Raw genomic sequence first — 13,299 nt, 5'->3', positions numbered from 1 at the left:
AATCAAAGTAGAAGCAATGTACATGATAGCGTCTTTTTAAAATGGTGGCATAAATATATTATTTCCTATTGTTCTAAAGTTATTGGGATCATCTTTACAATGATTATGATATTCTGCTTTACATTTTTCACCTTTCACCTTTTTCTACATTGTAAGAATGCAAAAGAACTTGCATTTAACTCATGCATTTTATTCCATAGAAAATCCCCAATGTGCTTCACAAGTAATGTGTTATTTTTGAAGTGTAATCATTGTATTGTGGGCAGATGCAGGAGCCTATTTGCACACAACAAGGCCCCATAAGCAGCAGTGAGATGAATGACCACTCACACTGTTTTGATAGTCCTGATTAAAAGATAAATGTTGCCTGGACATCGTGAGAACTCCCTGCTCCTCTTCAAATAGTGCCATGGCATCAAAACCCGGACAGGCAGACAAGGCTTCAGTTTAACCTCTCATCCAAAACACAGCACTTTGGACAATGCAGCACTCCCTCAATATTGCCCTGAACTTTCAACATAGATTAAGTGCTCATGTCCTGGACTTGAACATAAGCACTTCTGACCTAGAGGATAAGGTGCCACCAACTTAGCATGTAAGGATGTTCTTCTATTATTGGAAACATTCTTTGAAACACTGACTCTTTTTTTGCTGGAGTGTGGAATGCTCTGCCACAACCTGTTGTGGAAGCAGAGTCTACAAGTTCTATTAAAAGGGAATTAGATAGTCACTTAATGTAGAGGAGCATTAAAGGGTTTGGGAACAAATAGGAGAATGGGATTAGATTAGATGAATTCCTGAAGAGACAAACACTGACAGATTTGACAGGCCAAATGCCCAATATCTGTGCAGTAACATTGCATGATTCTGTGATTTCTTTTGACACTCACGTGATGGCATCAAATATCAAATAGACAATCTTGCCTCAGTTGTACAGTGTTGTGTTTTAGCATCTCTGTGTCTCAAGCTTGTACTTATTCCTCAGTCACAAATGACTGAATCTGTCAAACAAGCTGAAGATCATCAATATTTTATTAGAAAGGGACAGAAGTTGATGAGAAAAATATTACCAGAACCATTACATCTCTGCTTTCTAATGATATTTTCAGGGTAATATCCAATTATGATACACTCAAGCAAATAATGAGCTTTGTCTGCAGTTTTACCTGAAGTATACTAGGAAAAAAGTTAAGATATTCTGGTCTTGTACTAGACTCTATTATTCATGAGAATGGTGTGGTTTATGGTCCAGTGATCCTAAGTAGACCTGTACCCAGAATTAATTGTTTGCTTCACAAGAGCAAAGTTTATAAGGAAATTGAAATTTTAACTGGCTAACTCTATTAAGCTATTGTCGCCTAAGGCACTTTCATCAGCAGGTAAACCAAAGTATATCTTGACTTTCAGTCACCTGGATGCATGATAATCTAAAACCTGTCGTTCAGCCAACTACAGGTCCAATGTCCTTTATCCATAAATCCAAAAACTGAACACATCCAAAAACTGTACTTTTTTTCTGAACCTCATCAACCTTTAGCGCGGGAAAGTCTAATTGTTTGTCTGCACTCTTTACCTTGTGATTTTTGTGGTGAACATGGCAACAAGAAACTTATTTCAGGTACCCTGTATTTATTATTCAGTGATGTATCTTACTTTTCTACCCATTTTATTTACTTAGGACTATTTACTAGGCTTAGGCTATTGTAATGTAAGTTTATATGCTGTATCCGAAAACCGAAATGATCCGAAATTCGAAATGCAATTAGCCCCGAGGGTTTGGGTTAAAGGATACTCGACCTGTATTACATGATACGTTTCCCAAATTTGTAGAATTGTCGCAAACCTTTCACCCTTCATCTCTTTATTTATTTGGAAGTTCTCATCTGGTATCTGCAAACTGCTGGATTTAATTACGGTGACTACAGGCGCCTTATTGATTTCCAATTTAGTCCGCTATACTACATTATAGTTTCCATCAAGCTGCAGCACTGTGTGTTGATCTTAATGAGCTGTTGCCTCCTGCTCCAAGCTTGAATATTTTCCCTGTTGTCATTTTAGGCTTGACAACTGAATCAACTACAACCAAATCTGACACTGGTCCAAAGCAGAAAAAATGGGCCCGGAAAGGAGTGGATGAAGAGCTCAGGAAAGGTGCTGTGAGATCGACAAGCAGCGACAGGTAAGCAATCATCAATGTTATGGATTTTCAAGGAGAATTTACCATCAGGGGAAAATTGCCTTGAAAGATCCCTGAACACCTGTTTCAGTAACTGTAGGTCCTGGATTATTTTGGGATAAACTGGACACTTTGATCTCATTTGGATCACTTTCCAGGTATTAATTATTCTGGATTCTTTAGTTTCAACTGCCAAGCTGTCCATTCTGAGAGACATTTTATAAGGGTGAATACTTAGTCAAGTGTTGAAGGTATAAGGAGAGTCAGCCAAGGCTTGAGAGGCTGCTTCTGGACTCCAGAGCCTTTAGGGTGCTGATGAACTCTGATACAATCTGGTTTATCTGTGGCTCTGAAATATAGCTTTTCCCTTTTCCCCATCTCTGTCCTTCTTCCTGTTGCTCTTTGAAAGGTTGAACAGCAGTTTCTGTGGTCGGTGGTTGCTAAAGTGATTGGACCGCATGTGCCCTTTGGCGACTTGTGTCTCCAGGTCCCTCCTTGCACACCTAAGATTGGAGAGTTGCTAACATGTGCTTTATCTACCACATTGAAATTGAAGATTGTTCATTTAGTCTGTTTGATTCTAAGATATACTAAGCAAAGAAAGATATATTGCAAGAGGGCTAGAGTACAACAGTAAGGAAGTCTTGCTATTATTATATAGGGCTTTGGTGAGACCACGCCTAGAGTTCTGGCCTCCTTATCTAAGGAAGGATAGACTTGCTTTGAAGGTGGGGCAGCAAAGGTTTACTGGATTGATTCTGAGATGTCATAATGAGAGATCAATAGAATAGGCCTGTATTCTCTGGAGTTTGAAGAATGATCTCATTAAAATCTATGTGATTCTGAGAAGGCTTGACAGGGTAGACACCTAGAGCTTGTTTTCCCTGTTGGAGAGTCTAGAACTGGGAGACATAGGGCGGGATTCTCCGCACCCGCCCGCCACCACGATCTTCCGGGGGTCCCGCCACAAGTCAATGAACTTCTGGCTGGGGCGTCGCCTCACCCGCGGCGGGTCCCACCTGCGACAGGGCCGGAAATTCCCGGCCATAGTCTCAGGATAAGGGTCAATCATTTAAGGCTGAAGTGAGGAGGAATTTCTCCAGAAGTTTGAAATTCCCCACCCCAGAGGTCGTGGATGCTCCATCGTTGAGTCTATTCAAGGCTGGAATAGGCAGATTTTTGAATTCTAGAAGAATCAAAGGACATGGGGATCATGCGGGAAAGTGGAATTGAGGCCAAAAATCTTATTGAATGGCAGAGTAGGCGCCAAGGAGCTGCTTGGCCTCCCCTTGCTCCTATTTCTTATGCTTTATTATATAAGTGATGTGAAAGCAAATAAGCAAAAGAGACTGATTGTAGAGAAATGTGAATGATAGCTTCAAAATCAGAGTGAGTTGGGATATGTGAGAGGTGCCACTGCATGTCGCTGGTACTAAAATCCTATGAAAACAGAAAGGGATCTCCTCGGTGATTCTAGCATTGACAATTTGCTGAACTTTTGGAAATGAACATCTAAAACTGAAGCCATAACAATGACCCAACAAAAATTTGATGGAATTAAATTATACTCTGCACCACAGTCTTGAATGTTAGTGGAATGGGTTTGCAAGCCAGTCAGTGCCTTGATGCATCTTGCGAATCTGGCAGACAGGGGTTTTATGGTGTGTAACTACAAGGTATCTAATTTCAGCAGGCATCCTGCCAGCCTGGCTTGGTAGATTATTTGGTTTCTAGTGCCAATATGCATTCTGGCAGACTGCTATGCAATATCCATTAATTCTTCAGAGAGCTGCTATTGATATTGCAAGGCCCATTAAATTAGCATGTGGCTTTCATTGGTACTATGGATTTTTGAGATAGACTAGCATTCGTAGTAACCTTTTGCTTTTCTTCACTTTTCTCATGTTAGAGAAACCAGAAAGATTGATACCTGCGCCTGTGAGGACAGAAACAAAAGTCAAAGAGCAGAAAAGGTTACAGTTAGAAAGAGAGGTTCAGTGAGCAAAAGATGGGACACAGAAAGAAAGTGAAGAACAGACAGGCAAGAAAGAAACACCAGAAACTGAGGGAGGACGTGGAAACAGAATAAATACAGAGAGGGCAGGGAGAAAAAGGATGAGAGAAGGACAGAAAGAAGAGAGACAAGGGTGAGAGAATATAAGACAAATATATTATTGCCATGTATACGCAATCCTGCAGGATGTAGTAATGACTCCATCCCATATCAATGAAAGCAGGAGCCAGGTTTGGAACATTGAAGCACCTTGGGAAGTCTTTCTACGTTAAAGATGCTATACAACTGGAAGTTGTTGTTGCCTGGATTCTCACACCATTGTGAAGTGGGGAAGACAGTGTTTCCCATACCTATTCAAATGCATATAGAGCACTCGCTACCTGCCACCACCATTGTGGTACTTGGTGACTGATGGTGCCAGCAGGATTGTCGATTTGTTTCACACACTACATTGTCACCGCTGGTTGATCAGGGTTTCTATAATATTTAAAAACTCATCTTTCCTTTCAGTGTGACTTCATCCCAGTTGCGACCAATGCTTTGCCAGTGTGAAACTACTTCTCTTGGCTGATTCCTGTGAGATGATTGGCTGAAAGTGTCTTTTCTAGTAGTTACTAGATAAGCTGAATAGCCAGGCTTTAATCTCATGCAGAATATTTATTTACACGGTACTCTGATAGTGCTCAGATCTAGCCAGCTATGATATCAACTCAAACTGTGAATTGACTATTGCTTTGCAAATCCAGTTATCTTCTATGGAAAGCTTTTAAACTGACAGGTAAGAGTACAAGCTTGGTTGATCAAGGGTGAAGACCCCCCCCCCGCCCCCAAGTTTATCTGTGTTAGGCCTGCCCTGGCCTATCCAAACTTTGATCTCTAATATTAACAAAGAAAAAACATAGGATCAGAATCACAGAATTGTTACAGCACAGAAGGAAGCCATTCAGCCTGTCGTGTCTGCGCCGGCCCTCTAAAGGAGCAATTTACCTAGCGCCCCTCCCCGGCCTTCTCCCCATAGCCCTACACATTCTTCCTTTTCAGGTAACAATCCAATTCCCCCTTGAATGCCTCGATTGAACCTGCCTCCACCAAAATCTCAGGCAGTGCATTCCACTCGCTGGGTGAAAAAGTTCAAATTTAAACCAAGCAGCTTGAAAAAGTTTATCCTCATGTCGCCTATTTTTTTTTGCCTTCGTTTGCCAATTAAATCTGTGCCCTCCTGTTCTGGATGTTTTCATCAATGGTAACAATTTTCCCAATTTACTCTGTCCAGACCCCTTATGATTTTGAATATCTTTATCAAATCTTCTCCCAACCTTCTCTTTACCAAGGAAAGCAGTCCCAAATTTTGCAATCTGTCCACATAACTGAAGTTCCTCACCCCGGAACCATTTTCCTGAATCTTTTCTACACTCTCTCTTTAATGCTTTCACATCTTTCCTAAAGTGTGGCACACAGAACTGGATGCAGTACTCCAGTTGAGGCCGAACCAGTGTTTTATACAAGCTCAACATAACTCTGCTTTTGTACTCTATGCCCCTATTAAGAAAGCCTAGAATACTGTATACTATACAAACCCTCTCTCTCAACCTGTCCTGCCACCTTCAGTGATTTATGCACATAAACACCCAGGTCCCTCACTCTTTCAGCCCCTTTAGAATTATATTTGGATTTGTAAAGTGTCTTTCATGACTTAAGGATATCCCAAAACGCTTGACAACCAAATAAATATCTTTGAACTGTAGTCACTGTTGTGATGTAGGGAAATGCACCAGCCAATTCTCCCCAGAAAGGTCCCGCAGATAGCAAAGAGATACAAATAGTCGTTTGGTAATATAGAACTTGAGAATTGCTGAAAAAAGGCATTTTGTCGAAGCTTTTCGTCTTTCACTCATCAGGATAATCACAAGAATACCAATGTCAGGGGAAGCAACAACTTTATACTGTATGAGAAGAGAGTGCTGATTGGTTGGCAAGTGGACGCTGATTGGTGGCGGCGTTAATGGTGACTGACAGTTAACTGCCAAACATTGTTTGAAATTTCAACCAAGCAGCTTGATTCTGATTGGTCAAGGCATTGCTCTGAGCAGTGAACCAGCGAATGGCTGTCACTTATTTTGTTTAGCTGAAACAGGTGCAATGTGTGTACATGTTCTTTCTGTCTGCAAAGGACAGGGCCCTGTGCATTAATATATGTAGCTTCCACTACAAGCAAATATGCCACACTGTGAGCTTGACTGACCATCTTAAATTGGTTGTCAGCATAACTTTTAGCACAACAGAAACACTTGTGGGGATTATTATAACCTAACTCGCCTGTCTGAAAACCCACGGGATTGGGCACGATGCTAGTTTTACATCTCGTCCAATATTACTTTCCATTGAAGTTTTTGGGAAGAGTGTAAAACCAGTGCTCCACCAACGGGTTTCTCATCTGGCAAGTTAGGTTAAAATTACCCCCATTGAATCTTGTTTGGAATAATGTTGTTTGGATCTGGTACAACAAATTTGTTATCTAAGGTACTCCCTATAAGTATATATATATATATATATATATATATATACCAGAAGCTGAGATATTAGTGAGCTTTCTGTACCCATTCATTGTTTGAATTCCCATGCCCTCCACCAACTTCTCCTTGAACCCAGGGATAAAGCCTCAACTCCGAAACATGTTTTGGTTTTCTTTCCTTGTTTGCAGGATTCTAGCGGAGATAATTGACACTGAGGCGGAAACCCAGCGTCATTTATCCACCAGCTCTGACCCAGACACAGCAGCAAACAGAGAAGAGAGCCCACCAGCCAGCAGCACATTTCATCTGAATGCTTCTTTTGATGAAGAGATTCTGGACTTGAAGTGATAACCGGGAGACTGTTGTAATTTTTTTCTTTTGTTCAAAGACCCTTCTTTTTCCCTCCTGACAAATCGGTAACCATAGCAACCTACCCAAAACGTATAGTGCATGTCTGCTCAGTTCTGTTATTGCTGTTGCACTTCAAAAGACCGACAACCTCTGTCCTCCTATTTAATGTGAATTTCACACATTTAATATGAGCCTCGACTAAAAGTTTTGGAATATTTTTGCAGATGATTTAACTTCTTATTATTTATTACCACGTATTTATCTCGTTGAATGGAAGAACTTTGTTGGCTGAGGTTTGTACATTTTGTTTCGTCGGCCTAATGTTTGGTTTTGAATCCTTGGCCTCTTAGCAGTGGTTTTGTACTCAATGAATATGTACTGTCAAAACTGTTGCTGGACCTCTGTGATGGGAAAAAAAAACACCAACTGTCTTAAAATATTGTATTGCCATTGTTTTTAATGCCAAGAATTAAATGTAAATGTTTTGTGTTTCAAATGTTGCCTCTAAAATTACTGAATTCGTACCTACAAAAATATCTATTTTCAGTGCTATAGTGCACTGCTGTGAAAGTAGATTATAATTCTGTTAATTAATATGAAATGAATATTATGGGATATAAAATGTGTTTTTCTTTATAACTTAAAATATATTCATTTCACCTGATAAGTAAATATTTTTGTTAAGTGAATGGAAATTTAAAAAAAATGAAAAAGCATTTTCTGTCTAATCTTAATGTATTTACTCCAGAGGTGATCTTCAGGGGCAGTCTTTGTGAAATAATGCTTAAATAAATCTGTATTTATTATCTGGGATAATGCTGGAAAATGTTCTTTTCACAAGGGTCCTCTTTAACAATAAAAGCCAGGGCACGATTTGACCACAGATGATTTGATTGAGAGCCGGAGGTTTCATTGGGCCAGAATCGGATGTAGCTGCAGTTTGATCCATTACAGATACACAATTTAGTTGTTGAAACCACTCCACTTAAACTTGCAAACTCGTTCTGAAAATTGATTGTCTTTTCAGTTTTGTTAAGGAAAGAAACACGTCATTAACTAAAGCAGCCATGATCATCTGACACTGTTCTGCTTAAGGCAGTCGTCATTAATGATCTCTGTTCGCTGTCAACTGGAACATTGGGAATGAATAGTGTAGACATGGATAATGCTCACTGGTATCCTAGTGGTCTGAATTGGGCTGAAGACATTGGAGCTTAGGTGTGTTGAGGTCCCACCAACAGGTTGTAAGTATGTAAATGTATATCAATTGTTTGCTTACTATGATTAATGTGTATAGTTTTAACAGAGGCCAACTCTTTATTTCTTAATGAAGTACTAAAGTTGCTGAAACTAGACTATTAATAAGAAAAAACATTGACCAAAATCTTGCACCCCCATCCCCACAAAGGTCACCCTCCTTGCACGTTCACAGTTGATATTAAGACTTGTTGAATTATGCTTCCCTTCCTCCAACGTCAAAGGGGCTCCCAAACCTCAGTTCTGAGGTAGGTTAAAGGTGTACATTAATAAAGTATTAAATAATGTAGTGAAGGAGAACCCATATTATTACTTCAAGGTAAGTCATGCAACTATGTTAACAGGGTATAAGTTTAAGTTGGTGATAAATATTAAAAATAACCTGCCATGTAAGGTAGTTGAATCAAAGACTGGGGTCTTGAAATCAGCGTTAGGTCCTAGTTGAGGTTTGATTCACCAAGATTTGGGCTTTGATTGGACTACATGGCCTTTTCTCAACTAGGACATTTTCTTACTTCCTGAACTACTTCATCTTCCATCCTACTTTTTCCCACCTTGATGAGCTTCTGACTACATACCTGTGCCATCACTAAGACTGCCTATTTCTACCTCTGTAGCTTCGCCCCTATCTCAGCTCATCTTCTGCCAAAACTCATTCATGCCTTTGTTACCTAAAGACTTGGCTACTCCTTGCTGGTCTCCTGCATTTTACCTTCTATTAACTTTGATGGCCATGCCTTAACTTTCACTAAGTCCCATTCACCTGTCATCCATGTGCTCGCTGATCTACATTTGCTCGCAGTCAAGCAGTGTCTTGATTTTAAAGTTCTCATCCTTATTTTCAAATCCCTCCATTGTCTTGCTGCTCCCCACCTCTGTAACATCTTCCAGCCTCACAACCCTCCAAGATGTCTGCACTCTTCTAATGCTTTCCTCTTCATTATCCCCAATTTTAATCATGCCACCATTGGTGACCATGCCTTCAGTTGCTTAGGCCCCATGTTCTGGAAAACCCTCCCTACACCCCTCCACCTCTCTACCTCACTTTCCTCCTTTAAGACACTCCTTAAAACCTATCTCTTTGGCAAAGCTTTTGGTTATCTGACCTAATATCTCCTGATGTAGTTCAGTGTCATATTTTGTTTTACAACACTCCTGTGAAGCGCCTTGGGATGTTTTATCATATTAATGATGAAATGTATAAAGGTTGTTGTTGTCCTGTGCTGGGGGCCTTGGCTCCCTCATTGGTCCTGTCCTTCAGATAAAATTGTTCCAGAATGCTGTATTTGACAAAGCCACAGAACACCCATATTGTTGCAAGACTGTTTTATAAGACAATAGATTTGGATGCCAGTGAACCTGAGCTGCAGTTAGTTGTTTTATGAAAACTCACCAGTAGATTATGATTTTATTTTAAATAAAAGATCCAGAATGGAAATATTTAAATGCTTCTGGCATGGAGCACCCGATTTTCTTTTTTGAAGACAAGATGGTGACTGAAGACCACTGAGATGGTTTTTCTGACCTTTGTCCTGGCAAATTTATATGTATTCATTCATGGGATGTGGGCATCACTGGCTAGGTCAGCATTTATTGCCCATCCCTAATTGCCCTTGTTCACAGGGCATTTCAAGAGTCAACCACATTGCTGTGGGTCTGGAGTCACATGTAGGCTAGACCAGGTAAGGACAGCAGATTTCCTTCTCTAAAGGGCATTAGTGAACCAGATGGGTTTTTACAACAATTGGCAATAGCTTCATGGTTGTCATTAGAATTTTAATTCCAGATTTTTTTTCATTGAGTTCAAATTCCCTGATCTGCCATGTCAGGATTCAAACAGGATCCCCAGAGCAATACCCTGGCTCTCTGGATTACCAGTCCAGAGACAATACCACTATGCCATCGCCTCCCCATGGCCTAGGTGCAAAGGACAGGGGAAAATGGTAGAGATCTGTTGTGCCATGTCATAGAGTCGTTGTGGCACAGATAGAGGTCATTTGGCCCATTTAATCCATGCCACATCTCTGCCCGTTTATCTGGAAGTTGATTCTGGCCCATTGCAGAGATGCTAATGAGGCAGGAAAGTGCAATACCAAGTTCCTACCTTAATTGATTTTGCTTGCTGCAAGTCCAGTGCAGTAGGTGCCCAGTAAAATCTGATCCTATGACTCACCCTTGTTAACCAGGGATTCTTTGAAGGTCCTGAAGTCTGAATTTAAATCTATATTGCCACTTTAAATGTGCAAGGTGCAGGCAGCTGGCAGGGTGCCCCTGGGCCTGGGCAGAGATAGCAGGGCAGGAGCAGGTGCTGCACACATTGGGAGCAGGAGGCTCATCTTCCAATCAGACACTCCATGTCAATTACTAGGCCCAACAAGCCATTCTTCTGCTAAAATGCACTATACAAACCAGAGGAAACTCCCTTTTAACTTTGGACAGTTCCATCAATATTTGGACCACAAAAGAAAATTCAGTGCCAGACTATAAAAGATAAATGAACTGAGAAAAATGACAGACAAAAATCTCTTGTGAATTTAATATTGACTGAAAGGTATGCACATATGCTGTGCCCTGCTTTTTTCAAAGTTTGAACTTGTTTTTATTTCAGGCACGTTTAAACTGACAGAAGCCATTTCCCCCCACAAATTAATGGTTTAACAGCAGCTCTTCATTTTGGATCTTGCTTGGGAACAACGCTTAGGGAATCTAGAATGCCTTCAGGCGACTTTTCTTTCATAACAGCGGTGAGCACAAAAACAAGCTCAATTGCAATTCAATGAGGAAAGAAAAGCAAACTGCACTGTTTCTTGGTCGTTGCCTTTTGGTTCTTCATCAGTGCTCAACTACAGAACCAGAGATTACTACTCATTAGGGATGATGAAAATATGTTTCAGACTACTGCTCACATTAAGTTTACAATATCAGGCAGACAAGACCTTTTATCCCGTTGCATGGTCCATGACCCGTTAGAACTGTGAGCACAAGTATCTCCGTTTAAAGATGCAAGTGTCGCAGCTCAGAAAATCATCAGCAGGAATCCAACCCTCTACTCCCCTGAACTGTTTAGCACTGATCTCTCCAGTTTTAGCTTTGAAGGAAAAAAGTGTTGAGCCAAGTTATGACCTTGTCACCTTGTATTATCAGCAGTATGGTGATGGGCTTAATCTTCCTCAGCAAACCCCAATCCCCATCCCCTGTCTTCATCACTCTCAACATTACAAAGGAACACGGATTAAAATCGTCGATTTCTCTCAATCACCATGATGTTTATTTATCACTTTATGTTTAAAGGTTGTTATCTGGAGACAGCCTCGGTCAGGGCATGCATTTTGACTCATGCTCTCTCTCTCTCTCTCTTTCTCTCCTGTTACAATGTGCAGTTCAGCTCCACGACTTGACTAGGGTCGGTGAGTCTTGCACAAAGCTTTAAGAAGTTAACATTGTCACTCACCCCTGCACTATGGACAAGTGGAATTTCTCTTCAAAGTGGTCTTGTAGGTGGAGTCATGGCGTCACTTATGGCACAGAAGGAGGCTATTTGCCTCATCATGTCCATGCCGGCTCTCCACGGGTAGTCAGTCCCATTCCCCTGCTCTATTCCCGTAGCTCTGCAAGTTTATTTTCTTCAAGTGCCTACCCTGTTTCCTTTTAAAATCATTGATCATCTCTGCTTCCACCACCCTCGTGGGCAGCAGGTTCAAGGTCATTACCACTCACTGCGTAAAAAAGTTCTTCCTCACATTCCCCCTGCATCTCTGGTCCAGAACCTTGAACCTGTGTTCCCTAATGTTGTACCGTCAGCTAATGGGAACAGTTTTTCCTTGTCTGCTTTATCCAAACCTGTCATCATCTTGTACACCTCTATCAAATCTCCAAGGAGAGCAACCCCAGCTTCTCCATCCTAACCTTGTCACTAAAATCCCCCAGCCCTGGAACCACTCTGGTAAACCTCTTCTGCACCCTCTCAATGACCATCACACCCTTCCTAAAGTGCACTGACTAGGAATGGAACTTTATAAACAAATTGATTTTCTTTTTGTGAATTGCTAATGTTGATTAAAAAAATATGGCAGAGAAACGATTTTAGAATTAACTGCAAGTGTTGTCCACCTTGTGACTCTGTGGAATTCTTCTGAGCAAGATATTTCATTGCCCAGATGTAGAACTGCACTTCTCGTAATATTCCTTTCTCTTAGCAAGTTTTGGCCTATGCCTTTGCGTATATCCTTTCCTAAGAAAACAAGAATATAAATTTGCATTGCATTAGCTAATATATATTAACATAAATTGTTTTTTGAAAAATGTTTCTTTGGCATGGAAATATAATGCAATTTGCTGACAAACAAACTGCAGCTTGAGTCAAAGCCACTTAGTCAAACATTTAAAGAAAAAAAAATAAACATTTGCATTTATGTAGCACTTTTCACGACCACCGGATCACTTAACAGCCAATCAAATGCTTTTGAAATGTTGTCACTGTTGTAATGTAGGAAATGCAGCAGCCAGTTTGTACACAGCAAGCTCCCACAAAAAGCGACGTGATGATGACCAGATAATCTGTTTTTTATGATCTTGGTTGCCCTAATAAGTGAAATACTGCAGATGTTGTAAAAAAATAAAATGAAAACAAAAAAGCTCAAAATGCTCAGCAGGCCTGGCAGCATCTGCGGAAAGAGCAAATGAAATAACGTTTCTCGTGCCACCCAGAAACATATTATTCATTCATCCCATTGACATTTATGGGACCCTACTGTGCGCAAAATGCTTGCTGTGTTTGTATCCATTACAACTGTCACAGTGTATTCAAAGTAACTTGTTGCCAGTGAAGGGCTTTGAGACGCTCCTGAGAGAGGTGATGATGAAATAAGTAGATGGTTTACTTCACGATACATAACTTAAGAATAAAAGCAACAATAGCTTTCGTTTATAGCCTGCCTTTAATGTAGAAAACTATCTTAAGGTGCTTCAAAGAGGCGTAATCAAATAAA

General features: G+C 40.5%; 1 protein-coding gene across 6 annotated transcripts in view; it reads left to right on the top strand.

The window, feature by feature from the left end:
* garnl3 (GTPase activating Rap/RanGAP domain like 3) overlaps positions 1-7,937 on the top strand; it is a 421,640-nt gene extending 413,703 nt beyond the window's left edge. For 4 of the 6 annotated variants that reach the window (XM_078549946.1, XM_078549944.1, XM_078549945.1 and 1 more), the window contains 2 exons: positions 2,059-2,179; positions 6,892-7,937. In XM_078549946.1, the coding sequence (XP_078406072.1) occupies positions 2,059-2,179; positions 6,892-7,051 (281 nt within the window). In that variant the 3' untranslated portion in view covers positions 7,052-7,937. Of the gene's footprint in view, positions 1-2,058; positions 2,184-6,891 lie in introns of those variants that run through there. The other 2 variants (XM_078549948.1, XM_078549947.1) reach the window with 1 other exon arrangement.
* The last annotated feature ends 5,362 nt before the right edge of the window (positions 7,938-13,299 follow it).

Source organism: Cetorhinus maximus, chromosome 10 (assembly GCF_964194155.1).
Source record: "Cetorhinus maximus chromosome 10, sCetMax3.hap1.1, whole genome shotgun sequence".
NCBI classification, from domain to species: Eukaryota; Metazoa; Chordata; class Chondrichthyes; order Lamniformes; family Cetorhinidae; genus Cetorhinus; species Cetorhinus maximus.
This window is presented reverse-complemented; position numbering and strand designations above follow the sequence as displayed.